At 47.9% G+C, this 27,604-nt stretch overlaps 1 protein-coding gene across 2 annotated transcripts; it reads right to left on the minus strand.

The window, feature by feature from the left end:
• Positions 1 to 2,271: 2,271 nt before the first annotated feature.
• On the minus strand, positions 2,272 to 24,698 carry GOLM2 (golgi membrane protein 2). 2 transcript variants are annotated; one of them, XM_061376601.1, is made up of 10 exons: positions 24,167 to 24,698; positions 18,048 to 18,102; positions 16,839 to 16,941; positions 15,780 to 15,870; positions 14,745 to 14,889; positions 14,105 to 14,185; positions 13,676 to 13,774; positions 12,118 to 12,291; positions 7,770 to 7,937; positions 2,272 to 3,882 (listed from the first exon to the last, which is right to left on the minus strand). In XM_061376601.1, exons 1-10 carry the CDS (start codon positions 24,491 to 24,493, stop codon positions 3,812 to 3,814), a joined length of 1,314 nt encoding a protein of 437 aa, XP_061232585.1. In that variant the 5' UTR covers positions 24,494 to 24,698; the 3' UTR covers positions 2,272 to 3,811. The 2 variants fall into 2 exon arrangements, with proteins under 2 accessions (XP_061232585.1, XP_061232586.1); XM_061376602.1 differs by lacking the exon at positions 7,770 to 7,937.
• Between the last annotated feature and the right edge of the window lie 2,906 nt (positions 24,699 to 27,604).

A 27,604-nucleotide genomic window follows, 5' to 3' on the forward strand; every position in this document is an offset into this window, starting at 1 on the left:
AACCAGTCCCACCCAACCCAGGAGCCAGTTTCATGTCAGAGCCTGGCTGGTGCTTTGGGGGAAGCAGATGTGGAAGTCGCTTGCTCAGGAATGTGGAGAGGTTTTGTGTGCTGCCATTTCCATGGAAACAGGTACAGGCTCGGCCCAGGGACCTCAATCCCATTTATAAACCAAAACCTGACAGGTTCAGCACTTTCAGTCATGACCACAGCCAGTGGTGCTGAGCAGAGCCTGGCCCTTGGCTGGGTATCCTCATGCAAGTCAGCAGAGCAGTGACTGTTTCAAACTAATGCTTTTAAAGGTGAGGTGGTGTTTGTTCACCTTTTATTAGGGAAACAGGCATTGGTTGAGTTGTGGTCAACACATGCTGTTCTGCACAATCACACTTTATCACCTCTTCAGGCCTCACCCTCCTCAAAGGGGGGGCAATAGGGGTTGGATGAGAACTGTGCTAGTGACTCCACTTGTAAAGAGCTGGTAAGTGGCTCCTAAGCACAGATGGATCACTGGATGGCTGCAGCCCTTAGCATCATGTGGAAAGAAGCAAGCCCTATTTCTGGGAGCTACTTTGCCTCTGGGGACACTTGCTTTAGTAAGAGCCCACCTACAGCCAAAGAGGTTATCCCCATTCAAGCATCACTACAGCACTCACAAATAGGGTAAAGCTAGCAGGATTTTGCACAAGAACAACTCTGACCTGGAGGATGAGGAGCTCCTGAATGATGAAGGTGCCTGGCTGTGGTCCTGCACCTTCAGCGTGATGGTTCAGGTGGTGTCTTCCAGCTCAAGCAGTGGCTGGATGCTGCTCCTCACTGAAGCAAGGGCCCTGATGCTCTGGAGCCATGGTCCCAGCTGTTGGAAGCAGGCACAGTGGGAGGAGGAGGGCAGTGAGGAACCGCTGCAGGCTGGAGGAGCCCCAGGAAGGGCAAGGTGGGACAGGGCTGGCTGGGGGAAGAAGGAGCAAGAGCCGCATGTGAGAGAGGGGAGAGGGAAGAGCCATGAGGAAGCCACCTCCAGCCACCCCGAGCATGGGGTGTTGCTCAACACAATCTGGCCCCTTCCCAAAAGAACACAGGATTGGCTTTTTTTACCAAAGTGGAATTTGACAGAACAATTCCCCTTAGAAATAAAATTCTTTAAGCATTGTATCACGGAGTAACGAAGGGTAAAGTGCTTGGTCACCTAAACTGGATTCCTTAAAAGGATACCCACCAAGATCAAACTGCTTCTGCAGGGGCTCTGCTAATGCCAAATACTTCCCAAAACAGAGGCAGAGCAGGCGCTGCTGCTGGAGGAGCTCAGTGCTTGTGGAAAGGGAAGCAGTAGCACTCACCCTTGGTGAACCTTCACTGAGCCTGGGGGTGCGTCATGAGCCACCCTCCTCCTGCTCTCCCAGGAGGCACCGGCCACGGTAGAGGTGAAATCTTCCTCCAGGACAGATGCTTGTGTGTCACCTCCATGTCTGTATTGCCCCTTCCTTGGCTGATCATGAAATAAGCCATAAAACTGTATCAGTTTCTCAAACAAAGAACAGAGTAACCCACAAAGTGCAGGAGTTGAGGCCAAGCATCCCCCTGCGCCAGGGTCAGGCTGTTTCACCAGCTTCAAATACTATGAAAAACACCAATTTCTTGGTTTGCCCAACCAATTCTGACCTGTAAGTACATGCCCAGACCCAGTGGGTGCATTGCAAGGCTGCTGCAGCAACCATTTCAGCGATGGAGGGGCAGGGGGTCAGCCCAGGAAGCTAAGGATAAGTGTCCTTTTCAGTTTTACTGTCGCTGACCTGAAGAAACAATGTAGGGCTTTTTTAAACATAAAGTAAGAGACAGCCTGGGGCAAGAAGACAAGAAAAGTTCTATGTAATGAACTGATTGTACATACAGTAATTATAGCAAAACTATAAGGATAAAATTCCCCCGTTTCCCAGCATCAGTTATCCAACAGCTTTGTCACTCTGCATCATGTCCAGCAGTAACCAGGCTACAGAGAAGGTCAGAATGAACAGAAGCACCTTAAGGAATCCGTCCTGCCACTTACCACCTCGCTCAAGATGGTAAATGTACTAACACAGGCCCTGGGCACCAAGGGACCACTCTGCTTGTGACACAGAAAAGGGGGGGTCTGTTGTTTTCCAAAGCCCCCAGTCGAGCAGATTCAATGAAATGGGTTTAGTGTTCTAAGAGGCAAGCAGCTAAAAGCACCTCAGCTTTCACAAAGCCCAGTTAGTCCAACTGTAGAAAGTCAAAGAGAAACACCAGAAGCCTCACATACCTTAAACAATTTATTAGAACCCATAACTGTCGCTTTCATTAGAAGAATTCAAGTTAACACCTAATTCAGGGTGAAATTACATTGTAAGACAAAAAATAAATCATAGAGCTTAAATAGAGCATTTGCTGAAGGCTGCAGTTCCTGGAGCCCTGGCACGAGTTCCTGCTTCTTGTGGGGTTTTAGTAAGGGAGCTAATGCTGAGCAGGTTCAGTGTCTGGTTTTCACACCATGCAAAGGGCTCTTCCCCATCTGCCTCCCAGAAGCGTGGAATGAAGAACTCAAGCCTCAAACAAAACCCCCTTGGGATGCCGTGCCAGAGGCTGAAAGGTTTATTTCTTCTCTATGTGAAACCGGGGTCAGAGATCCCTGCAGCCTAATAAAGAATTGTACAACTTGTGGTCTGTTGGAGGTTCACTGACGGGCACTGAGCAAACCTCAGCTGTGGCTCCAGATCAGAACCTGAGTACAGAGAGAACATCCACCCGCCCGGGTCCCGGGCCCCCTGTTCACAGTAGCCCTTTTGGAGAAGCAGGTTGGGTTCAGAACCTTAATTTCCACAAGTGCAGACCAACAGAATCATTCCCAGGAAGTTCAGGAAGTGCTGAAACACAGAATGCAACAAGTATTGAACTTGCAAACCTGCTACAGCAAACCAAAACGTGGAACGTGGCAGACAGAGCTGCATCAAAGCATTAAACTACAAATTAACTCGTATGACAACAGGATGGATGCTGCTGGACAGCAGGAGCACACACAACGTCCCTGCAGAGCTGCACAGACCTGCCCGCCTCTCCCTAACACAAGTGCTCTCTTTAGCACATCCCCACAGGTCTCCTACAAGCCCTGCTGCTTTATTTCTATCACCTTTTAAACCAAGCTATTACTTACACAACTATTTCAGGCTGTTTCAAAGCACTGCAGTTCTAATAACTGCTGCTTTCCAGCTCTACCTATGAGATTTGGTCGCTGTGATGAGAACTGAGGTGGTTTGTGCTGCCAGGGAGCGGCACTTCCCTCGGATACATGGAGGAGGAAGCAGTTCAAACATCCTGTTCTCATTCCCAACTGATAGCTCACCTGCAGAACACAACACGGCACGCATGAGGAAGGTGGGAGTGCTGGCCCTCAGACAGGTACTGTAGAAAAGGAGTCCTTTGGCTGTACAGTGTTTCCACAGTGGATTTGTTACATGAGATACAAACTGTACAAGTTCTCCAGTTTATAAAGTAGTCTAAATGGCAGAAACAAGTCAGCCCGTATTTATAACACCAGTTGGAAGTGTAAAGATTATTACAGAGAAGGAACAGTCTAAGTAATTGGCTCAATGTAACAACAAAAATGTAGTTTTAATACAATCTGCAATAGTACAACTATGCACATATGTACACAACGGCCTCCTGGTACTCGCTGACTTTGAGTATGTGATGCTTATTTGTTACCAGCTCCCTTTAAGGTGAGGAACCTGAAGCAGGAATGGTTCAGTTCTGCAGCACGTCGGGTCCCTTGGGTGCAGCCTCGTCCTGTCCCTGTTCACAGCTCACAGGACGCCATCACTGAAGCGGGGCTTGCCATAGTCGAGGTCGTTCTGTAGGTCCCGTTCTTCATCATCTACAAGTGAAGCACTCAGGTCAAACCTGATGTAATGCCACTAAAAAGACATCTAAGCAGCTACCACGTACATCCACACTTAATGTGTGCCTGGGTTTGGGAATGAACTCATTGGGGAGCACACAGAGAACACACATGAGCCTGGGGTGGCTGTTGGCTCCTGGGACAGCATCCTCAGCTCTGCTGCTGCAACCCTGCTGCAGAGATGGAGTTAACTCAGGAGGTGATGAAATAGTTTAAACTCACTGCTGTGATTTGAGAGTTTTCCTATGAGGATTTCAAACTCGCCCACTACAGCCCAGCTCCACGCCCAGCTGCTTTGCAAAGCTCCATTAATGCTTTCAGCCCATTCTGGAGCTCAGAGGCTGGCATCTCATGTGCACCTCAGGGTGGTAGCACCCCCTCCAGGCTACAGTGGCACTGTTCCCACCCACTGCTCCGGCTGCACCACGGGTGACTTCCACCCCAAGGTGGCTGCTGCATCTTCCACTGCTGCTGAAGCCAGCCCTGCTGTCAGTGCCTCACACACCGCCACCTCCCATCTCTCACCTCCAACCCGCCGGTGAGAGTTGGAGAAAGGCTTTTAACAACAGGAACAGCAGCTCCCACCCAGCCCCTTCCAGGCTCTTGCCAGTGAAATCCCCCTTCTCCCCCCCAGCACTGCTGAAGAACCAGCAACACATTCTGCTCTTCACAGCTGCACAAGCCTACACTGATACACACCTGACCCACCAGGCAAGATGCCTCCTCTTGACCTGCACAGTAGCTGCGTGCTCCGCTGGGAGCACAGAGCAAGGCCAGTACATTGCCACTCCAGGCTGCCACATCCTTCAGCTCATCCTTACAATGGATTTAGAGCTTTGTCCTGGATAGGAAGGGTGAAGATGCCCCATCCCTGGCAGTGCTCAAGGCCAGGTTGGACACAGGGGCTTGGAGCAAGCTGCTCCAGTGGAAGGGGTCCCTGCCCATGGCAGGGGTTGGAGCTGGAGGAGCTTTAAGGTCCCTTCCAACACAAACCAGGCTGGGAATCTCTTCAGATGTTCCACCTTGTTTTTCAGACCCACACTGCCCATCTCTCCACCACTCTGCTCTGTCCTGCTTCTTGATTTCTGCTCCTTGGATTTTGGTTTTTGAGCCTCATGAAAAACCATAAAGTTAAAACCCCCACCTGGTGCACCTTCAGAACACCCATTTCCTGCAGCACATGCAAAAAATCCATCATGGAAATGCACATTCAGTGTTTCTTCAAGTGATGTTTTAAAATACATTCTAATACTCTGCCCTCTACCTGCACTAACTCCACTCTGTCCCGAGCGGGTTCCGGCCTCCTTCCCCCAGGAACTGACCAAGCCCTAAAACTTCCCTTATTTCCTTTCACAGCTTCCTGTGCTTCAGAGCTGGGCTGTGCCTTTACGGTCAGCAAAGATGCTGGTTCACAGGAATGGAAAGCAAAGATGTCCCTTGGTGTGAAGCTGTCTGAAGCCCTACAACACAACAACAATCCAGCAGCCCTTGAGCGAGGTGGGCACCTGCTGGGCACCTCCTCCCAGCAGCAAGCCTGAAGCTGACCTACAAGATGTGCTGCTGTTAGTGAGGAGCCACTCGCACAGCACAGGGTACCACTTGATGCATGGGCTCCTCCACTGCCCGCCCACCACAAACCACACTGGCTGCAGCAGAAGCCAACACTGTTCCAATCCCCGCAGGCAGGGGCAGGGATGGACACTGGGCTGCCAGGCTGGACACATCCCTCAGGGTTGTGTGTTTGCCTCTCGTAACTTCAGCCCAAGGCCCACACGTTCCTAGTGGCCACAGAAACCATGTCTGATGGAGCTGCTTTGTTTGCATGTGCCCTGTGCCTTGCTCCAGCCTGATGCAAAACCAGGTGATGTTTTCCTAATCATTTTTAGACAGGAATTATTTCTTTCCTCCCCTACCCAAGTCCAACCCCCTCCTGAACCCCTTCCATGATCCCACCCTCACACACGTCCCTGTGAAGAACACTACCCCTGGAAGCACCTCTCCCTGTGCTGTTGTGACTTGTGCCTTGGGACAAGTCAGCAACAAGTCATTAGAAACAGCACAACAGAGGGCTTGGAAAGCTGGGTTTGAGGCAGTAACATGCGCTGCTCAGGGCACTGCTCGTTAAAAGGCTTCCAGAAGTCACTCTGTCTTCACCACCAGGTAGTCAACCATTATCTCTGTACAGAGATACAGGGCAGGGGGATCAAATAACAGGTTTTCACCAAGTCCAAATGTAAGGCCAGCCCAGCAGTGAGCTGACAGGTACCACATCTATGGGGAGCCTGCTCTACAAAGCCACTTTCACCAAGAGCTCTTACTTTTACAAACATCCCTTGCACAACAAGCTACCTGAGCACAATCTGTGGTCTTTAACACTTCCCTACACTAATGCCTGTATCCTCCCCACCCTTTTGTACATGGTGTGCAGGAACACTGTTCACACTGCTGGCAATAGCTGTAACAAGCATGGGATTAACTCTTGCTACCTAAAGCCCTTAGTGATGGCCACTGTAGTGATGTCCTTATGCCAACAAGGACACCAGTGCGGAGCTCTGAGGCCTCCTCCTGCCTCTTCCCATACACCTGGTAAGACAGGCCCCAGGGCTAAGGCGGGTGGTAGAAGTTGGGGCAGCTTCAGGAACAGTTCCTTGGCCTTGGTTAAAGTGCCAGGACTTGTCTTGTGCAGTCCAGTTAGGGGCCTGGTGAGGAGCAGGGCATCACCCCCTGCTCACCAAGGGGAACTGACCTAAACCTGAAGCATCCAAGCCACTGCCTACTTGGGCAGAGCTTGCACACACACACAGTGACCCACCCTTGCCAGTGACACGACCGTAACCACTGCTTGAGGGTACCAACCAGAATGCACTGCTAGCTCAGAGCAGAGTGTAACAGAGCAGCAGCACAGCTCTCATTTCTATCAGCAAGTGCACTGATTGCCCTGGTTCTGATCCACGCTTTCCTTTCGCTTGCTCAGGAGTTTCAAACCACCAGCCTGGCCAAAAACCTGCTTACACTGCACAGCTCAATGCGTGCCCACAGGAATCAGGTGCTTTGTACCAGCTTTCCCCATTAATTATGCTCGGACAGCAACTGAATACATGTTTGAAACACTACCATGAGAAACTGCGTTACAGGGATAAAAATCAGGATGCCCACAGAACATCAATGAGGGTTTGGAGGGGGGAGGTCCCCTCTATTTCGCACTCAATGAAAATACTATATATGCTTATGGGAATGTTTTCCCCTCCAGACATGCAAACCTCTCAGACTGTGACCAACAACAGGTGGAGGATGGCAGAGAGCATGGCGGGTCCACAGCACACAGCGATGGAGGTGATGCTCAGCAGCACATGCAGAGGTGGTGACATGCACGGGTGGGTGTTAGGCTGCACCGGGTCAGCCGCTCGCAAGGTGGGTTAGAGGAAAGCAGGAGCCTGTTGAATCTGTGTACAAGGCACAAAGATCACACTGGGGATCTCCAGCTGAGACCTTGCTGTGTGCGGCCTCAGGGTGGATACGACAAAAGGAGTAGTCACAAAAACTACACTTCTGTGTTTGAAATGGCTTTAGGAGCATCCAAGGCTGCATCCCAGTGAGCTGGGAACCACATCTGGGAAATTTGAGTGCCTTGATTCTCCAGCAGAAGCTGCACAACCAAAATAAGGTACTAGAAGACTCACTGCCCACAGCCAGGGCATCGCTCTCAAGCATGAGCAGGGCCAAATTTAAGGACTGCCTAAAGCTCATTCATTTCATATGGGAAGTTTGGGATCAGGTCAATGTAGAAAGGCTTTACACAAATTCAACAAGTAAACTCAGAATGGATTTTGTCACAATGGGATGGAGGTAAGGCCCAAGCTCACCTTGGACGTCTTCTTCTCCACCATCACCATCCTCTTCCTCATTGTAAGCCAGCTCAGCCTGTTTGTCTGCCTCATACTCACCCACGTTACCATCATCCCCATTATAATCTGCCAGTTTAGAACCCTGCTGCGGATCAACAGGGGACTCATTCTCATCAAAGAATCGGCCTGTGAAGTAGGCAAAGGATTAAGTCAGAAGCAGAGAGAAAAGAAACAGGAAGACTCTAAATGAAAGCAGACGGCAGGTTAGGAGAGGGCTGGGGTAGCTTCAGCTGGAGGAGGAAGGGGGACAGGGGAGAAGCAAGTCATGGAATATCTCCATGCTGAGTCCCTCAGCATTTGGCTCATTACAAGCTTCACTCTCAGAGGAAAGGGCTGGAGTAAGAGCCCAAACAAAACCTCCACCTTCCATGACCCAAGCGCCAGCACAAGTTCTCTGAACACGCTGAAGAGCAGACACAGGGGGTTGGACCCAGGCTTTATGGCTGAGGACCACCAGCATTTTCCTACTTACAGCAGAGCAACAGATTGCAGACCCTGTATGCGGGTCCCTCTGCTGAGCACACGCTGCACCATCAAGGCTGAAAACCCAGCAAAGCTCTGCCTGGTGCCTCTGAAGTGACTGTTTTTAACTACCTAATTGATTTGGCTTTACACTCGGGTTTCCTATTAGGCTTCAACTGTTTCCAAAATGTTCTGAATCCAGTATTTTTGTCTCCCAGCAAAGAATTAAGAATAGTTCCAGACACTGAAACAATGCACAAAAAGCCACAAGAATTAGCTGGAGCTCCGCAACAACGAGAGAGTCGCCCAAGCACACAATGAAAGATTAATGGTGTGATGTCAAGTTCAGAGCTGGTGGTTAATGGGGTACAAGCAGATCTGTTCAAGTCAACGCAGTTCACTCTGCGTGCCCGTCGCTTCAGGAATGTGACACTGGGCCTGCAGAGGATCTGAGTCCTGAGGGATGATGTGGAAATGAAACAAAATAGGATTAAAGTGCGATACAATCGTTACAGGCTGGAAAGGGACTGAGAACACACTCTGCTGGGGCAAATGTTAAGCAATTCACAGTGGAAGCAATTAAAGAGGGAATTAAAGCTGAAGGACATGAGTTTAGCACCAGGATTAAAGAGAAGCTGGGGTTGCAATGGACAGGTGCAAAACTGGAATGATTTCTTAATGAAAACTCTCCGATGTGGCAGCACATAAAGCCCAGCACAGAACCAGTAACACACTGCTGTTTGGAGGGGGAGGAAAAGCAGAGGAATGGCATCTAGTGAGGCTCAGGTGTACAGAAACAGGAATTAGCTATTTTCACAAACTAGAAGAAACTATGATCTGCTTAGAAATGAGAAGTGTAGCGTCTTATTCTCTGATCACCCCCAACCAAGTAATCCTTGCTGTTTGTATTTTTGGCCTCTACCTCCTATGTAAAAAGCAGACAGAACTGTACAATTCACACTTTTCAAATATAAAACAAGCCATGGAAGACACCCAAGTGCCCTGAAAAACTGTGCCCAGCTCTGTACCTTGCTATGAAAATTTAAAAGGAAAACACATTTTGGGAAGAAATTCCCTGATTCTGAAAGCAGGGAGATAGGCCAGATCCCCTGACCACTGGTTACCGGTCCATGGGCTGGGTGCACAACAAGGTCTGAAGCATTCAGTAACCAACACCCAGCCAGGCAACCACCTCCAGTGGAAGCTGTGTGCCAGACTGGGCTCCTCCACATGAGGGGCACGGATGTGCCACTGATGGACCCTCCCAAACAGCCACTGCTGACCACTGGGAAATAAATGTGCCACAAACCTGGAGCAGCTGTTTGAATGGGTGATAAAGTCTCTCCCTCACTGCATTGTTACATCAAAGCTACTGCAGATATGAAGGAGCAAAGAGAAAAGGAAATGTGACGATAACCGACTTGCAGCCTGCAGTGGAGCCATCCCACTCACTGCTCCTGCCTGCAAAGCCAGGTCCCTTCATTCTCCCTTTCCCAGGGAGGACAGCGCATCCATTTGAAGACCCCAACCACTGAAACATGAAGCTCTGTCACTTCAACTGTGGGCACCTGGCAAGCACAGGGTCTCCAAGCAGCTCCTTTGATAAAACTGTGTTGTACCTCTCAGGATACAGGGTGGAAGCACAGCTTGCCAGGTACACGTCGGTTCTGAATACACCTATCCCTGCTTCAACAGAACATCCATAGGGATATTAAAATCCCTGAAGCCTTCCCAAAAGATCTGTTTCTGAAGACAACACTAAATTAATGCCTGTTCCCTACCTCTTCAGCCCTTTGCTTTTCAGAGCTTTTTCTCCTCTCAAACTAAACCCTGTTTTTTCTCTCCCCTGAATTCCTTCCAGCTTCCCATCACCTTTGATATTTAAAGCCAGAGGATGGCCTAGGTAAAACAGAGTTAGCTACTGCATCTCATCATCCTGACATGCTGTTATCACATCCCAGAGGAAAATCCTCACTTCAAACGTTCATTAGTGACCAACACCCACTGTTGCCCACATCGGTTTGCCCCAACTGCTCACTTGCTGTTCATCACTCACTCTGGGCAGGAGCTCCTCTGTTCCTGATTGCAGACTGCTTCATGTTCACAAGCTTTTATGTTGTGAAGCTGAATCTACATTGGTGGTCATCCAGCACTCAAAATACCAACCACCACCAAGCAGAGGATGCACCTTTGTGAACCTCACAGAAGCTTCGCAAATAAAACCATTAGCAATACCTATGCCTGGAATAGTCTTTTGTGCACCCACCAAACAGCAGTTTGTTCCTGACCAGGTCTCCATTCATCTGCCTACAATAAAGCCACGTTCCTGCTTTTACTGCTCTCTTTGCTTTGAAGACACACTTTCAGATCCCTTCCCTTGGTCACAGTCTGTTCCTGAGAGATCCGTGCTAACCACTTGTCATGTTTAAACTGATGGAGGACTTGTTCTGGTGCCTTTCCAGGTCGCAGAGCTGCTGGGTCTCTGGAATTCCTCACATCCTCCCTCCATTCACTTTCTAAAGGTGTCTTTCTGAGAGAGGTGACATCACACCACAGAGCTGTTAATGGTTCTGAAGCCATTCCAAGTGGCCTCTTAAACCTCTCAGGCACTATCAATTATCTGCAAGTTTACTCTAAGGAAGGGAACTTCCCAAGCTAAAACTTGTGACAGAAGTGAATTCACAATTTCATGTCCCTGAGAGTGACTCCAGCTTCCAGAATCCTCTTCACTGGTCACTGAAACCAGCTCAGGATTCTACTTCAACAAAACCACTATTTCTGTACCACTGTGTATCTGACCCACAGCATTCATACAGGTCTCTGTTAGGAGGCTACAGAATCCTTTTCTCCTCACAGTTCTCATGGCTCTGAGGATGCTGCTTTGATGTAACAACCTGTCATCTTGCAGTACAGAACAATTTTGGTAATAGAAACCAAAGCCTAAATGGAAACTACTGAGCTGTGAGCACAAAGTGGTGTAAAGTTGAATTTATAACATCTATAGAAAGAAAAATATTATTTGGCTTTACAAAAACCCCACAAAACAACCCAAAAATATGTTTCAGTACATGGTTTCTTTCTTCCAAGTTCCCCTTCCTCACCCAATGCTTAACAATCAGAATTAGGTTTTTTAAAATAACTAGGTTACAGTATACCCAGTCAGAATACTCTATACTATACTGTATACTAATACTTAGGAGTGTTGTATCTCCACTGATACCATAGGAAACTTCAGTGTGATGTTCCTACAGGAAGATGCTGTAGGTGTTACGACAGAGACATCTCACAACCATGCATGGCTGTGCAAGTTCTTACCTGCTGCCTGCCCACTAAGCCTCAGCAGCATCACCCCCATCACACACAACACACACATGATTTGCTCCTGTCTGTCGGCTTCTTCCTTGAGCAGACACGGAAGAGAAGGGTTCTGGAAGACTTCTCAGAGAGAAGGACAAACCTCTGGCCAGTACAAATGCACCACCCAAAGACCCTCTATATAAGGGCTGAACTCTTATGATACTGTCCAAAACATCATTTAAGTAATAGTGTGAATATAAGTAACTATCATACACGTGTCAAAGGCTTTGACTTAATCTATTTAAATGTGTAGTAACTTCCAAAAGCATTTGTAATTCCTGTAAGCAAGTATTTTTCTTAATGCCTGAATATATATATACATATATAGATGAAAGATGCCTCATTAAGATGTATCTTTTACACACTAACACATTACATCTCCAGAAGACCACCCGCTGTAATGGTTCCCACTTCCCAGACAGGCACTATTACAGACAGAAACTGAAGTGATTTTACTCTATTGAAGCATATGATATTAGCAACTTACTTTGCTTCATCTTCTGCAAGTCACTAACTCTGCTCTTTGGGATTTTGATATGGTCTGTCTCAATTTTCTGTTCCTTCTGGCCTTCCACGTTTTCTTCAAAATTCAAGTGCTGGAGAGAATTGGGAGGGATCTGCTTCACAATGTCTGCGTTTCCATCAGCATCACTGTGCACACCTACAGAACAAGGAAGCATGTTTGGTTTTACATGGTTCCAAATGCAGGCTGTAAAGTTACTGCAAAAGAGAATTCATCACAGTTAATTCACAATCAATCCAAGTCATCACCTTCTCAGGTGATTTTCTGTATGTACTTAAGTGCTTGATGAAGCCCAGAACAATCATACGTTCATGTATTTCTTTATCCTCCTGGTAAAATCCAGCTTTTCAAGTCTACTGAGCATCATTTCTTGTTTCAGAGCTATGATATGAGAAGAAGCTTGCAGAGGTCACCGCAGTTATGCTGCAAATAATAACTCTAATAACACATAACCAAGGAATACAGAAAGCCCTGATCCCCCCTGAAATCCCCATCAACCTGCTGCTGCTGAACTCCAAGTTTCACTCAGCAAGCTTTTCACTTGCTGTCTTTAATGTTTCCTCGTTAATCAAAGTCAAAAAGCACTTCCTCAGAACAACAGGAAAGGAACTATTTAAAAGATTTGACATTTAGAAATAATAAACTCTAAATGCATACAGAGGCTTTGAGCTCACCAGTTCTGGTGCCCTCATCTGCTTATGCAGCCACTGCCAAAGGAAAGAAATGCTTCTGCTGCCCCTTTGTTCAAAGGGCCCAAGGATGGGCATAATAAACTTGAAGCTGTTTGTTGTGTCACACACATGTAACAAGTGTGTTACACTGAATGGTTGTTAGCAGGGCAGTATTTGAACTTGCCAAAGGTGCAGATAGCACCTAACCTTATTTTTGACATTAAAGCAAAGTGACTTGATCCATGAGCATTAAATTTCAGTGTATTTTATATGGATTCATGCCTTTTCTAACTGCAATTCTTCAACCCCTTTCACTGCAGTACTTTTAATTCTCTCATATCCCAACTCTTCCCCAGTCACCCTCAAGTGAGCTGCTCACAGGAACAGGAGGACATTGAGCAACTTAACCACTGTTTAATCTCCAAATAGAACAGGCTACCAACAGATCTACAATCAACTCCCAGTGATGTGTTGCAGCCCTGTGTAATGAGTACCCCCAAGGGGAGATACCAATTACACCAATTTCAATTACTCTCCTCTGCACTGGGCAGAGATCTTGAAGCACTTTTCTTTGAAACTTGTAACCCTCACAGTTGGCTGAAGTTGGTCAAAAGACTCCGAAATGACTGGGGGATGGACAAAAAGATCACAGAACCTCAGTGCCCCAGGAAGCCAGGCTAAGGACACACACAGCCTTGTATCCTGCAGAGACTGATCATTGGCTTGCTCTTTGCAAGCACATCAAACACCACGAAGGGTCTGGCTATGCACATCTGACACTCAGGGCAGCAGACATTAACAGTGGGTTTCCTACAAAATGCTGACTTGCCACCTGCTAGTAAGAACTTTACCTGCTGCCAGATTTGGAGCATGGGGCTGTTCAGTTGGAAGATTTAACACAGGTTGATGAGCTTCACTTTTAGGAGCTGAAATAAGTGGCTTCTTTAAAGCTAAAACAAAATGCAAGGACAAAAGCATGAAAGAGGCAGTGTATACCAGGTCTTCCCCTAACAATCCTGCCAACTTTGTTGTTTTCTTGGCTTTAAGCCACAGATTAATATATAAAAGACAAGATTTCTGGGATGAAAAGAATGAAGTTATCAGCATTCAGCTGAGAACTCAAACCTCAAAAGCACAGTAAAAAATTACCCCGTTTTACACCCCACTTGAATATTATTACCATAGATTTAAAACTTTGCTTTCACTATGAAACACGGTATTCAAACAGAATATATACAACACCAAGAACCCAAATGTGAAAGTATGAGAATATTTCTAACCAGTGGGAGTGTCTTCAGCTTTAGCAGGGTCATTATCCTCTATTTCAGGCATTCCTGCATCTCCTCCTGGTTTGATTTTCTCTGTAAGACAAGAACAGAATATGCTGCCTTATTAATAGTCAATCTCCCTCTTGTGGAAGGCCCTAGGATCAGGAGAAAAGTCCTTTATCCACAGAACACATCCGATATTGATAACACAGCTACAACACTCCTTGTGCTGCACTGCAGACTGCTCTGGAGCAGCACTCCCAAAATCAGTGCAGTCTCCAGAAAAGGATGGGAAACAGATGTACTGCTCTTGGGAGCTGAGTACAAAAAGCCTGCTGCAAGAAGCTGACTGGAACAGACACTGAACTGATACCAAAATGTGCTGATTCAGCAGCACAAGAAGTAGAAACAGAGGGAACCCCCATCTGTCTTTCAATGAGGCCTTCAGGGAGGACACAACCACAATAATTACTCATTAGGAGCCTCCTGTACAGCTGCTGATAACCAGAGGTTTCCACTGTTCCTCCCAGCTAGACATTGCTCAGTGGTTTCAAGGCTCCTCACCCCCAGCCACCAGAGAACTGCAGGATTCTGTATGAGGACACCACAGACTGGCTCATTATCCATCAGAAATAACAAACCTGACAAATACCTTTGCCATTTGCAACGTGATCTGAAGGCTGCTCATTCTTTACTGTGTTTTTATCCTCTGTCTCTGGAACAGTCTTAGGTATCGGCTGGTCATCATTATTGGGACTGACTTCAGTGTCTTTACTGGACTGAATTTTTTGTGTGTCCTGTTAAAACAAATTCAGAAGGAACCAGCATTAAACACATCCCTGAAAATGACAAACCAAACACCCTCAAATTCATGATTACTTTGGGTAAGCAAAATGGCATTTCTGAATTATACGATCACCGAAGTGACCAACAGCAGAATTCCTCCATCTACAAACCTGAGTCCTGGGGTAGGAGATGACAGGATGGACACAGGACACAAAATGTGAAATAAAGCGGGGCTGTGAGACATTTATATTGGTGCATGTGGCTCAGGTGTAAAACAAACAGGTTAAGGTGTCACTGGCCTTGAGCTTCAGATCAGAGACTTTGAAACTATTCTAGATTTTAAGACTGAAATCTACTTTATCTTATCATTGCCTGTTTGTAAACAGAGACAAGTAAGGAAACTAGATTTAAAGAATTGCAGGTTATTTCATCTGCTTGTAGGAAAGAGGCCCATGTTCTACTGGCAGCTTGCACCACATAATTACACCCCTGATACCATTCAAACGCCATTGTTATTTGCATCACATTAGCACCTCAAGGCCTCAACAGAGATCAGGTTCCCCTTTGCAGTAACCTATACAAGGCTGTAAGGACACAGATCCTGCCCTAGAGAGCTGTAAAGTAATATCCATTTTACAGAGAAGAAACTGAAATCCTTCACAATGATGTCATGTAGGAAGGCTGCAGCAGATCAAGGAGTTAAGCCCCATCTCCAAGGCTCAGTTCACTTACTGAGCACAACAGGCAGATGTCTGTACTCTGATACTCATTTAGGGCTGCTCAGGAAGATATTTAACCAAAAGTTAGGGCAGAAATGTCCAAAGCCTCCACATATTTGCAATGCTCAGTCAAACAAACAGGACATCAGACTCTAACTCAACAAAACTTTGCTGTGCATTACCTTCTGTTCCCGCACAACTTGGTCCATTAATTTCTTGATGTTTTCTTCATGCTGCAGTCTCATTTCCTTGATCTGCTGCCCACACTGCAGACTTGATTAGAAACACATTGTTAGTTACATTTCATTTGTTGCATCTGCTCTCCCAGAAATAAAATAAGGGGAAAAATATGAAGCACCACAGAAAGCCAAACCTGAGTTATAACAAGAATAGTGCGTCCAAAAAGCCTTGTCCTGGAATGGAGTGGAATGGACTGAATACAGAAAGAAAGCAGAACTGGATAAAAACAGGGACAGAGCAGAAAAAACAGGAAAACCAACAGAAAGGCCTTGAATGTGTCTCCAAACCCTGGAAAGCAAAGGGAAAGTCAAACTCCACAGTTAACCTGTCAGCATACATTAACTCCTCCAGGAAAGCAGGATCTCCCCTCATGGCTCTCAAAAAAAGAAGATGCACAACTACCACTATCAGTTACTGACACCAACTCAAATAACAGGATCTGGATGACACAGCTCAGGATCCCAATTTTTCCAATGAGCCACATCAACATCAACCCAATTCAACAAAACTCCTGTCTCCCACAAACCCACTAATACTCAACACCACACAAAGAGTAAAGAATAAAGAATATAAATAAAGGTTGAGGTCAGCTTCAAATTTCAATCTACACAATGCTTTCTACTTCAGCGAGAGAAATAAAATTACACTCCTAGAGCTGTGTCCTAGAGAATCACAGAACAGTCAACTGGACTCCTCCAAGCATTTGTTAACCAAGATCTTCTAGTTAGAAAAAATGCATTGACTTAAAATTGTCCAGTGTTGAACAGCTCCAGGAAGTGAGATTTTTCTTGGATCATGAGTTACTTTAGGGGGAGGAGCAGAACACCACGAAAAACAGAACTCTGAAATCAAACAACCAGCTAAGTCATGGTCACACCACCAAGTGAGCACACGCAAATTCAAGGATTAGCAGAAACAGCATTAATTGGCACTTTTTGCTAAGCACAGACTTCCACTACACATACAGAAACCCACAGTTACCATCATTTTTGAAGCCCTACCTGTCATACTCCAGCCTCCTTGCAAGGTAAGTGTTGTTCTTCTTGTACTCGTGCAGCTGATCCTCCTGGCGAATGAACTCCTGACGCAGCTCTGCCAGTTGCTCTATAGCAAACAGCAAAAACCAACATGGAACAGAAACAGAAGGAGATACAACTGGCAGTATTGCCAAATAAATTAAAAATACGCTCAAGCTTTATGTTACTCCTTCTAGATATACTTGAAAGATTCTTTAAGTAACTTGACAAAGATGCCAATTTACCCGTGTTTGCCAGATGCTGGTGTGAACTATAGAACAATTCTCATACCATGCCAAAACCCCAAAGCTTTTCTTTCCCTTTCCACTCAGAAGACTCACACAATGCTAGTTCACCCATCTGTTGGAAATCTCCTTCATTTCCTAAAAGATTCTGCCATTCTGAGTGACACAGAAGCACTACTAGGTTGGTGATGATGAAATATTCTTTCTCTGCAGTAAGTGTACAACAAAAGGTACCTTCACACTACCCATAAAGCCAATACATATTTCCTGTCTTCACAGTTGTTCTGGAAGTTCCTCTCCCTGCTCCTCAGGCTACAAATAATTGTCATGCTTCCTGCTCTTTTAACTAGCACCTCCAGAGACAGAGGCAGAAGTGCCAAGTATGTTGTCTGCAGGCGTGTTCAAAGTTTGGCATCAGCTGCTAGAGGTCACTCTGAAACCCACACAGGAGCACTGCAGGCACTGTAATCATGGCTGCATAGAACAGCCCCAGCAGATGTTTTCTGGACCTTTTCCAACTCAAACGTTGAGTATCACAATGCTGCTGATTCAAACTGGACTGAAGTGTGTATTTGGTCATGAAAATGATTCTAGTCTCTTGGAAGTGAGCAGTGTCAGAACATGTTCTTTCTGCAGAGAGTAGAGCAAAAGCCAGCCTTTTGCTTACCCAGAGTAGGCAATAAACACATATAGTGACACTTCATAGAATGGTTGGGTTGAAGGGACCTTAAAGCTCCTCCAGCTCCAACTCCCCGCCATGGGCAGGGGCACCTTGCTCCAAGCTCCATCCAGCCTGGCCTTGAACACTGCCAGGGATGGGGCATTTCACTTTATACGATGCTCCAGCACCACTTGGTCTCTCATTTAAGATGTTTTCTGCAGTACCCAGGCAATGAAAACAGAGAACTTCCCAGCCTGCCAAACCACCGTTTAGCCATGAGTTCCTTACCCTTCAAACGATGTATGTCTGCCATTTGATAGGATATGTTGTTCTGCAGCTTAATCTGAAAGGAAGAAACAGTGGTGTAAGTACAGAGCATCAGCAGGTCAGAGGCTGAAGGCTCAGGCATGTTTGTTTGCTTTGTAAAGACATTGTACATAAAGGATTATCAGAGTGACGTGTGGAGCTCTGTAAACACAAGGGATGTATATTTAGTTACCTGTAAGTGATATCACCAACCTGAGTGCTGTCTTTAGGCCTTGCTAACAAGGACTTCAATTGATTTCCAGAACATATTTCTATCCAAAAAAGCCCATTCTGTCAGCACTAAAGAAGCACACTGCATCCTGACACTGCAGGAGGCCTCGGAGCATCGCCAGTGTCGAAGGCAAGAGTATAAAAATAAGCACAGCATCAGCAGCACAACCACTCTTTACCTAATGGCTATTTAAAGTAAATCAGTGATGTGATGCTACCAAATATTCCCCACACATGCTTTATTTTTAAGAGGGAATCCGACACCACAGCCTTCCACACCAGCTTTTCATTGGGTATTTTTAGTAAGGAAATAAATAGCAGTTACAAGAAATGAGAAATGCATGTGCATTAAGTAAAGATGCTTTGTCTTGTTCTTACACAAAGCCATATGTAAAGAAAAAACACAGCAGAAACAAAGAGAAAGATGCACATGTAGAACGTACTGAGAAAGGAGGACAAACCCCACAGCTCATCAGGCAACACTGATGCTGTAATTCTTTCTCTTGCAGCTTCATGATGGATGTAAGCAGTAACTCTAGAAAGGGAGCTGAAACAGGGCTGTGACTCTCGGGTTGCAAGGTCAGAACTACCTCTCGAATAGCAAACTGAGGCACAAGCAGCCCTGCTCTGGCATGGGATGTACTCAGGCTACTGCAATACCCACAGGGATTCTGAGGCTCAGTGGCTGAGTTGGTTACCTACGTTTCCTGTCGAACCAAACAAGAGACATATGTCCTTACTTTAAGGCTTCCTCCACCCACCTCTGCCTTCCCTTTCAGTAAATTATTCATGCCTTTAAACACAAAACCATGCATGAAGTGTTTTTAAGAGACAGACAGACTCTGGACCCTGGGATTCAATGCGTCCCACATGGCTGAGGCAGCACTTCCAACTTCAGGAGCTCTCCGGCCATAGCAGAGCTGCTGAGGCCGTGATGTTCCGCAGAACACAGCGTACAGAGAGGCACGGGTCCAGGGAAGAGCTCCAGCCACATCCCAGAGGCTCCTCACAGAACAGAGCGCTCCGGCCAGCACTTGCTCTGCGCCAGACTGCAGCGCCCGGGCTCAGCACTGCATACATGGGCAATGCTGGCAGCAAACCCTGCCCCAGGCTGAGAACCAAGCCAAGAGGTACCACCACAACGCTCCCACCTTCGGGGGGAAGGCCCAGCCACTTCCCAGGCTTTTCCCAAAACTAGGAAGAATGGCAAATGATGCAATCTCCTGGTAACCTGAGATCCCTGACCACGTTGCTCTGAAACACATACAAAACAGGAACAGCCCAGGGATGCTTCAGGAGTAGCCTTGGCACATCCAAGCCACGCATTGGAGCAACCGTCACACACGTGCTCTGCCCACCAAGAGGTTCATGGCACTCCAGTTACAGGATGCACAAGAACAACACCCAGTTAAATGAAAGCCTGTGTTGGACTTCCCATAGAAGCACAGGCAGAAGTAACCATCAAGCCCTTCTATTCCAACAGGCACCAAGCTCTCCATCAAGCCAACACCAGAATGGGTGAACAGGTATAAACCATGATTGCTGAGCATTAACCAAAAGCAACCTTGGTATTTCGCAAAGCCACTGGCAATAATGACCAAATCTTTCCTCTCCTCTGCTCTAAAGTGGTTCTTTCCCAGAGCCCAGTAAATCTACCAACAAAGGAGGGAATTGGCAGGTTCTGTTTTCAAACCTTCATCTATCAGAATTCATCATACATGAAGTCTTCCTCCTGGCTTGCTTCTGCCCATCCCATAAAACACTGGACTCGCCACAGGCTGGGGGAGGGCTGCCTGTCTGCTACAGGGTTTGATTTGGAGCTAGCATCAGTTTTATCACAATCTTTCATCTCGGTGATGTTGAGTTCCAGAGAGAAGTGACAGGATTTATATCCAAAACAGCTCAGCTGACAGCAACCGTCCCTCATCTGAAGGAGAGGAAGGGAAGAAGCTTTTTTATGATTCATGGGATCTGTTCCACCTACACATGCAAAAAACCACACTCCACAAACCATGGCACAAGTCCAGTTCTTTCTGAGCTGTGTCCTCCTTTAGTCCTATTTGTATGTTCTGTTTCTCAGCGGCTTCTCAGATCCATTCCAAAGCATTTGGGATGTACAAAAGAAATTCCCTGGAGCCCAATGAGCTCCGAAAACATCGGAAATCTTGTGCATGCCAGGGCTCTGTACATGCAAGACAACCCTCCCAGTGCTGCCTGGAGGGTAACATAGTGTCATGTAATGAAAGGTGAGGTGAGAAGAGGAAGTCAGGAGCAGGCTGGAGCTTATCTCTATGGATGGTGGGACAGAACACAGGTGATGCTGCTTTCTGATAATGATAAACAGTCACAAGGTAACTTCCTCGGGGAGCATTTCCTTACCCAACAAGAGCACCCATCCAAACAGCACAAGTGTCCATGCCAACACATTGCTAAGGCATGTGCAGGAGCAGCACAGGAGAGCTGCTCAAAAGCCTCTTTGCACAAGACTCTCCTAATGTTGCCAACTGCCTTTTTCAGAATAGACTCTGCTCTGACCATGCTATTAGTATAGCATCAGGGATGACACTGAGCATCAGGAACATGTGGTAAGCACAGAAGATCATTCAGTATCACAGCTTTGCAAACTGAGGAGCTATCAGGGAGTTCTGGCAACAAATAACATAGCCAGCTGCTCCCAAGGATGTTTTACCCCACAGCTCCATCCTGTGAAGCACCACTCAGGGCACCAGCCATAGCTCTGGGATGAGACAGGCGCAATGGCAACCACAGAGCTCTGAACCCCCACACACCGGGTGGCTGCCATCTGGCAGCTCTCCACCACACATCCCTGCCCTTCAGTCATCTTACTGAGCTTACTGCAAAGGGATGTGTAAAGTGATGGGGGGGAAGCCTCCTCACAGTATGCTGCAAAGGAAACTAATGGTACCCACACACAGCAGGGCAATCACTGCCTGCCTGCCTCCAGGAGAGCTCCTCTGGTTGTTCCATGGTCCAAGAGACCACCATGAGCTCATCACATCGTGACAGGAGAAGAAAACCCCAAGCACTCAGGCGTTTTGTTTTCTAACTGAAACCCCACAAGACACTAGGTCACAATCCTACACTTGCTCCCAAGAGCAAACATCCTGGTGCAGTGAATGGCATCCTGCAAACGTGGCAGGAGGGAGGAGACACACAAGGGTCTGGGCTCGAGTACAGACACCACTGCCTGCAAAAACCCAAGTTGCCTCAACACTGGGAAATGAACACCCAGTTTGCATTAGCACAAGGCAAAGAAAGCATTAAAGAAACCACCAGAGAAGCATCTCTCACAGGAGTCTTCTACGAAACAAGCAAAGACCTGCTGTGATCACTTGCTACCTGGGAGTTACCAGCGATGGTGTTTGGGTCTGGCTTTTGCATTTTACAAATGGATTGTTGGTAAAACCCAGTTTGTTCCAAGAACATCCTTGCCAAATTCTGAGAGAAAAGCAGTTATCCTTCAAGCCTTTTTTGGTCAGACACTTTATACCTTCTACTCACTACTTCTTTCTATGACAGATCTTTATTCCCTGAAGCAGAGCTTTACTCCCTAATCACTTAAAGGGGTTTTCTTAGAAGGAAAAAAAACAACCAGGATTGTTGCCACTGAGAACATTATAGGAGTTCCCATGGGAGGAAAGGAGAAAGGGACAGGGACTGGTTATTGATAAACCAGGCTGCTGCTCTTGCCTGTTAAGGCCCACTGAACATTATGAGCAAAAGAAGAGGGGATATTCAAAAGCTACTGGCTCCTTTGGCCTTAAGTGGCAGTTTCTAGAAGAAAGAATGAGGATCCAAGGCATCTACTGCAGCATGCACACAATAACCATAAAATTAAGTGGTGCATTTTACTGCTCACATTTCTCCTGGTCCCCTCCCGACTCAGAGTGTCCAAAGATTGGACAGGTTTATGGAGAACAAAGTGGTCAGCAGGCAGGTGCAGCTCAACAGCACCTTGGTTTGCATCATGCATCAGAGCAGGCTCTGGCTTCCAGCAACCCTTGCCAGGCACCCTCACCTCACCCCCTCATTTCCTTGCCTGGTGTCCTATTGTAAAACATCACAGACTTACAGAAATATACAAAAAGTCTTGTATTAAAAGCCACACAGCCCAGTGACTGACAGCTTACTTGAACATCACTGAGGAGCTGGATGCCTGGCAGCCAATGATGCACGAAACAAGTTCATTGCCCTGTGAATGCAGGCTCAGTAACAGGAACCCAACCTCATCCACAGAAAGAACAGCCACACCACCAGCATCCACTTACAGTACTCCCCTTGAAGATCCTTGTCCACTTCTCCAACAGCCTGCAGCTTGGAGGCAGTTTCAATGCATCTACCAACCATCAGCAGCCTTCCTCCGTTGATTTCTCCAGCCTAGCTTTGAGCTCCCCTTATTTTAGTACCCTCAACAGCCCAAGAAAGGGAGCTCCAGCTCGGGGCACTGATCACTGCCTGTACTGTTTTTAAGCTACTCCCACCTTTGGATGCTTGCTTTTACTGAAGAGGGCAAAGAACAACTAAACCTATTTGTCCTCTATTTGCATGTAGAATTTCAATTCAAAAAAGCCAACAATGAAAAAAAAACAACAAACCCAAACCAAAACACCCAAACGTTTTAAAAGCTACTGGTTTTCTGCCTTCTACAAGGGGAAACAGCTTTGTTACAACCTAACTGCTCTGGAATCACAGAATCATTCAGGCTGGAATACAACCGCTTCACTCTCAGTTCAGCTCTTACTCAGACTTTGATGTGGATAGAATACTTATTTATTAATTAAACCTAGATTTCAGAGTATCACAGGATTATTCATCCATCCCGGTGTTAGAGGCATTAGTTTCCAGCGGAGAGCACTGGTATCTCCTGTGACAAATCTGATCAGGCTTTTTATTCCAATCTCAGAAAACAAACTCAAAGTGCCACGTTTGCTGAACACACAAATGGGTTCATTTTAATGGTTCAGCAGGAAAGAAAACATAACTTCAACACAAAGTTCATCGGTTTGAAGGAGGCTCATCCTGTAATGAGATGTGCATGTATTCAGCTTCTTCTGGGACAATTAAATGCATTTTCTTACACTGCTCATCAAATGTGTCTTATGAAAGGGCCCGAAAACAAATTCAGAGAGCAACGAGACTGAGAGCGTGACATTTCCATAAATCCCATGGAGATAAACAGCGTTCACCCAGCAGAACCGGGAACTGCATACAAATAGAGTACCCGCTGCCGTGCACAGCTGAGTACAAGAGCTCGCCCGTCTAACTCCTCTGTACCAGCTGCCTGGGATCATCATGAAAGTTGATGCACGAACTCCTCCTCCCTTCCACAACAAAAGAAAACCCCAGGCCGCCCCCACACAACAGGGCAGGCTGGATTTCACACTGGCCTGTTCCTTCCCAGCTAAGGAAAATGACACGTTGCCTGAGCAGGGTTTTATGCCCCAAGCACAGGCAGGGACCAGGCTGTTCTGTGCCAGGGGAGCTCGGGGCGCTGCACCTGAGCGTTAGACTTGTGTCATTTTCCTTGAGGCCAAACTAACCGTTGTTTTAAGGCTGTGAGCAGCTTTTTGATCACATAAGATCAGCAGACGAGGAAAGCTGAAGGAAAATGAACACATTTAAAAACAGCAGTCTGGAAAGCAGCGAGCTCTCGGGTTTCCACTGTCTGCACACACACTGCCCATGCTGGGCATTTTCAGCTCTTTCCTGGGATGCTTTCAGAAACCCGAGCATACTGCGAATGTTCCAACTGCGACCAAGCCCGACACACCTCCGGGGGTCCGGTTCACCCGCCCGGGGCTGCGGGGAGCCCGGCCACCGGGCAGAGCCTCCTGTCTCCCCCTCTTTACCTTGCTGTCCTCGCACTTCTTCACCTGGCCGTCCCTGGCCTGCAGCTGGCTGCTCAGGTGGCTGTAGTCGGCCTCCTTCTGCTCTAGTTGCTTCTTGTGGGAGTCCACCTTGCCCATGAGGTCCGAGTTCCTCTTCTCCAGCCGGCCCCGGGCCACCTCGGTGCGCTTGGCCTGGCTCTGCAGCTCGGCCAGCTCCTCCTGCAGCAGCGCCTGGCGGGACGAGGCGTTCCAGCAGTTGAAGGCGAGGATGGCGATCACCACCACCAGCGCCACGAACACGAGCGAGGGCAGCCGGCCGCCCCTCCGGTTCGCCCCGAAGCCCACCATGGGGGAGAGCGCCGGGCGGGGCCTTCACCCGCTCCCCGCCTCCGCCCGAGCCTCACAGGGGAGCAGCAGGGTCAGGCTGGGGGCGCGAGGAAGGCTGCTCAGGGAGCCCAACGCCGCGCAGAGGCGCTGCCCCGGGAGGCCGGGCGCATCCCCGGCGGCGGGGGAGAGCGAAGCGGCTGCGCGGGGCGGGCGGACACGGCTCCAGGCCGGGCTCTACCCGCGGTACCGGAGCTGGGTCAGGCCGCAGCGCTGCGCTGGGGCCGCCACCGCGGCGCCCCGCCCACCGCGCCGGCCGGCACCGGGCTCTTCCGCCTGGAGCCCCGCCTCTTCCGCCGCTGCCTCTCACGAGAGCCTGGCTTCCTGCCGGCACGCGGCCGCCATCTTGTGCGGGAGAGGCGGGGAGGGCGGTGTGGGGGGGCTGGTTTTGTACCGGGACACAGGCACAAGGAACCGACACCAACAGCAGCACCAAGGCGTCCATCCCCTGTGGCACCGGGACCCGGGGCTGCGGGCTGGGCCGAAACCACAGGGGAATAAGCGGTGTTGGCTGCTCAGCGCTTCTGACACGCGTTTCCTGAGGGGAGGCGGATGATAACAAAGTCGGGCTGCACCGCCTCAGAACCTGCACACACACCCCCCTTTCTGTGGTGGTAGTCAGGGAGTTCCACTGCACTCCTGTGCCCAAGTACTTCGGGCAGGAGGGAGGGCTTGAAGCGATTTGTACAACCGGAGCCCTTCAGGCTGCAGGACGGTGCTGGGGGGATGTGCAGAACCAAGGGGAGCGGTTTTCCTCCGGAAAGGAGTAAAAAGAACACCATTTAAGGAATAACGTGCAAAACACATTGCTGAGGTGCAGCACACAACATGCAGAATCTGTCAGCTGTGGTGGTGTCACACTGTGTATGTATCCCTTTCTCTCTTGCACCTCACTCTATACCATATTCGCATGCCAATATTTGCATATTGGCACTTTTAATTGCTTCTGTGCTGGTAGGCAATTAATTTGCCAATCTGCTTGCTGCAGATGGCGGTGTCGGTTCGTGTTCTAAATGTAGCTGGCAAATCCCAGCTCATGGTGCAGCTGAGCCTCACAGGGGCTCCGCTCCGCTCCGTTGAGGCCGGTCTGTCCAGTGCACCCCTTTTGTGCAGACGTGAAAGCTGTGGGGAAGGAGATGTTTGTCTCAATAATGTGAATGCAGCGTAAGCAGAACGAGATGGAGCTCAGAACAGCAGGGGTTCAGGTGCGCTGGCTTCTTATCAACCTGTGCAAGTCCGCTCAGAAATCTCTCTTCATAGAATCACAGAACCAGGGAATGGTTTGGGTTGGAAGGGACCTTAAAGCCCATCCAGCTCCAACCCCAGCCACGGGCAGGGACCCCTTCCACTGGAGCAGCTTGCTCCAAGCCCCTGTGTCCAACCTGGCCTTGAGCACTGCCAGGGATGGGGCAGCCACAGCTTCTCTGGGCACCCTGTGCCAGCGCCTCAGCACCCTCACAGGGAAGAGCTTCTGCCTAAGAGCTCAGCTCAGTCTCCCCTCGGGCAGGTTCAAGCCATTCCCCTTGGCCTGTCCCTCCATCCCTTGTCCCTCTCCAGTGTTCCTGCTGGGGCTTCCTTTGGTGTTTCTTGGCTGCAGCGTTGCTCTGACTCACTCCAGAGTATTTTTTCTTTTTAAATAGTGGAGCTACAACTGTCGAGTTAAGAATGTTCTACATAATTAGATCTAGAATAGTGGGTACACTGCATGAGAGAGCACGCTGATTTAATAATCTATTCAGCACTACAGAAAATTAAGAGGTTTTAAAAGCATATAATTAAATAGCCTAAGATACTGTTCCCTCCCAACTGCAGCAGAGCGAGCTCTTCTTCTCGCATGTATTACAAACTTGTATTTTTTGCAAGCATTCTGAATACAGAACTCAAATTAGCCCCGACTTTAGCATACACTTTCAAAAGCGATTAACATGCTCCATCTGTTGGTAAGCGGAGCAACTGTCCAGATGAGCCGCAGAGCCCACTACCGTTCCTGTGCAGAGCCGTAAGAGTGCAGTGAAGGAGCAAGGCATTGGTACCCAAAAGGGAGTAGCAGGGTGGTGCAGGGGTGCTCAATGTGATTGTTTCAGCTACTGGCTGAGGGAGATGCTCAGCGTACAGGGGTCTTGCGAAGTGGCTGCCACCTCCTCAGAGCTGTGTCAAGCATTTTGGTTGTTAGAATAGCAGTCAGTAAAGACAGTTAATTTCAATTTCAGCCCATTTCAGGAGTCCTCACATGTGCTCATTTTGGAGGATGCTGTTAGGCCTCTGTAGGGACCATCCAGTCACAGCCTGGGTTTGTGTCAGCTTGAGAACGACATACATCACAGAGCTGGGGTACGTTGGAACCCGTTGTGTACCATTTCTACGTTGAGCATCTACTCATACTTTGATTACCATTGTCTGGTTGGTTTGTCTTTGGGTTGAAAAGCAACAACTGCTGTGGTTTGTTCCCATAAAACTTTGTTAAGTCGGAGCACAGGTGAAGTGCTTGGTGTGATTAAACCCAGCAGCAGTGGAGCTCTAAATGAACACTAAATATATATTGAAATGAATATATCTGGCACTGGGCACTGACACAGCACTCTGCAGAAAGGTGAGACATTTCCTCCTCTTACAGCAAAACACTGAAGCATAAAGTTGCAGAAACAGTGACACAGAGAGAGGCATGATGGGCATGCTGCTGTTACATTAGTGTGCTGTTCTCACGAGCCGATGCTGTGTTAGTGTAATCCCATACCTTCCCGACAACTCTTCCTTCATTTGGGTTTGTATCAAAACTCATTGCAACAGGAAGATAGATTGAACAGTGTTTTGAGGGTTAGTAAGTGTTTGTGTCTTGGAAGAACCTTTGTGTCTTTAAGGGTGATCTGTCGTGTCAAAATCAGAAGAGGCTCCATTCCTCCAGCACTTCCAGAGAGCTCAGGTGCTACTTCCCGTGTGCTGTTCCAGAGGGAGCAGAGAGGAGCAGACTGTGACTTACAGAGAGTATGAAAGATGTGAAAAAAGCTGCAGGCTGTCACACCATCACATCGTGCACACGTGTGCCTGGACATACATGTGCATGTTACAAGTACACAT

The sequence above is a fragment of the Neopsephotus bourkii genome, unplaced genomic scaffold (genome assembly GCF_033783945.1).
Source record: "Neopsephotus bourkii isolate Nb327-2 ecotype Australia unplaced genomic scaffold, CSIRO-AGI_Nbou_v1 NB_1723, whole genome shotgun sequence".
Classification (NCBI taxonomy): Eukaryota; Metazoa; Chordata; class Aves; order Psittaciformes; family Psittacidae; genus Neopsephotus; species Neopsephotus bourkii.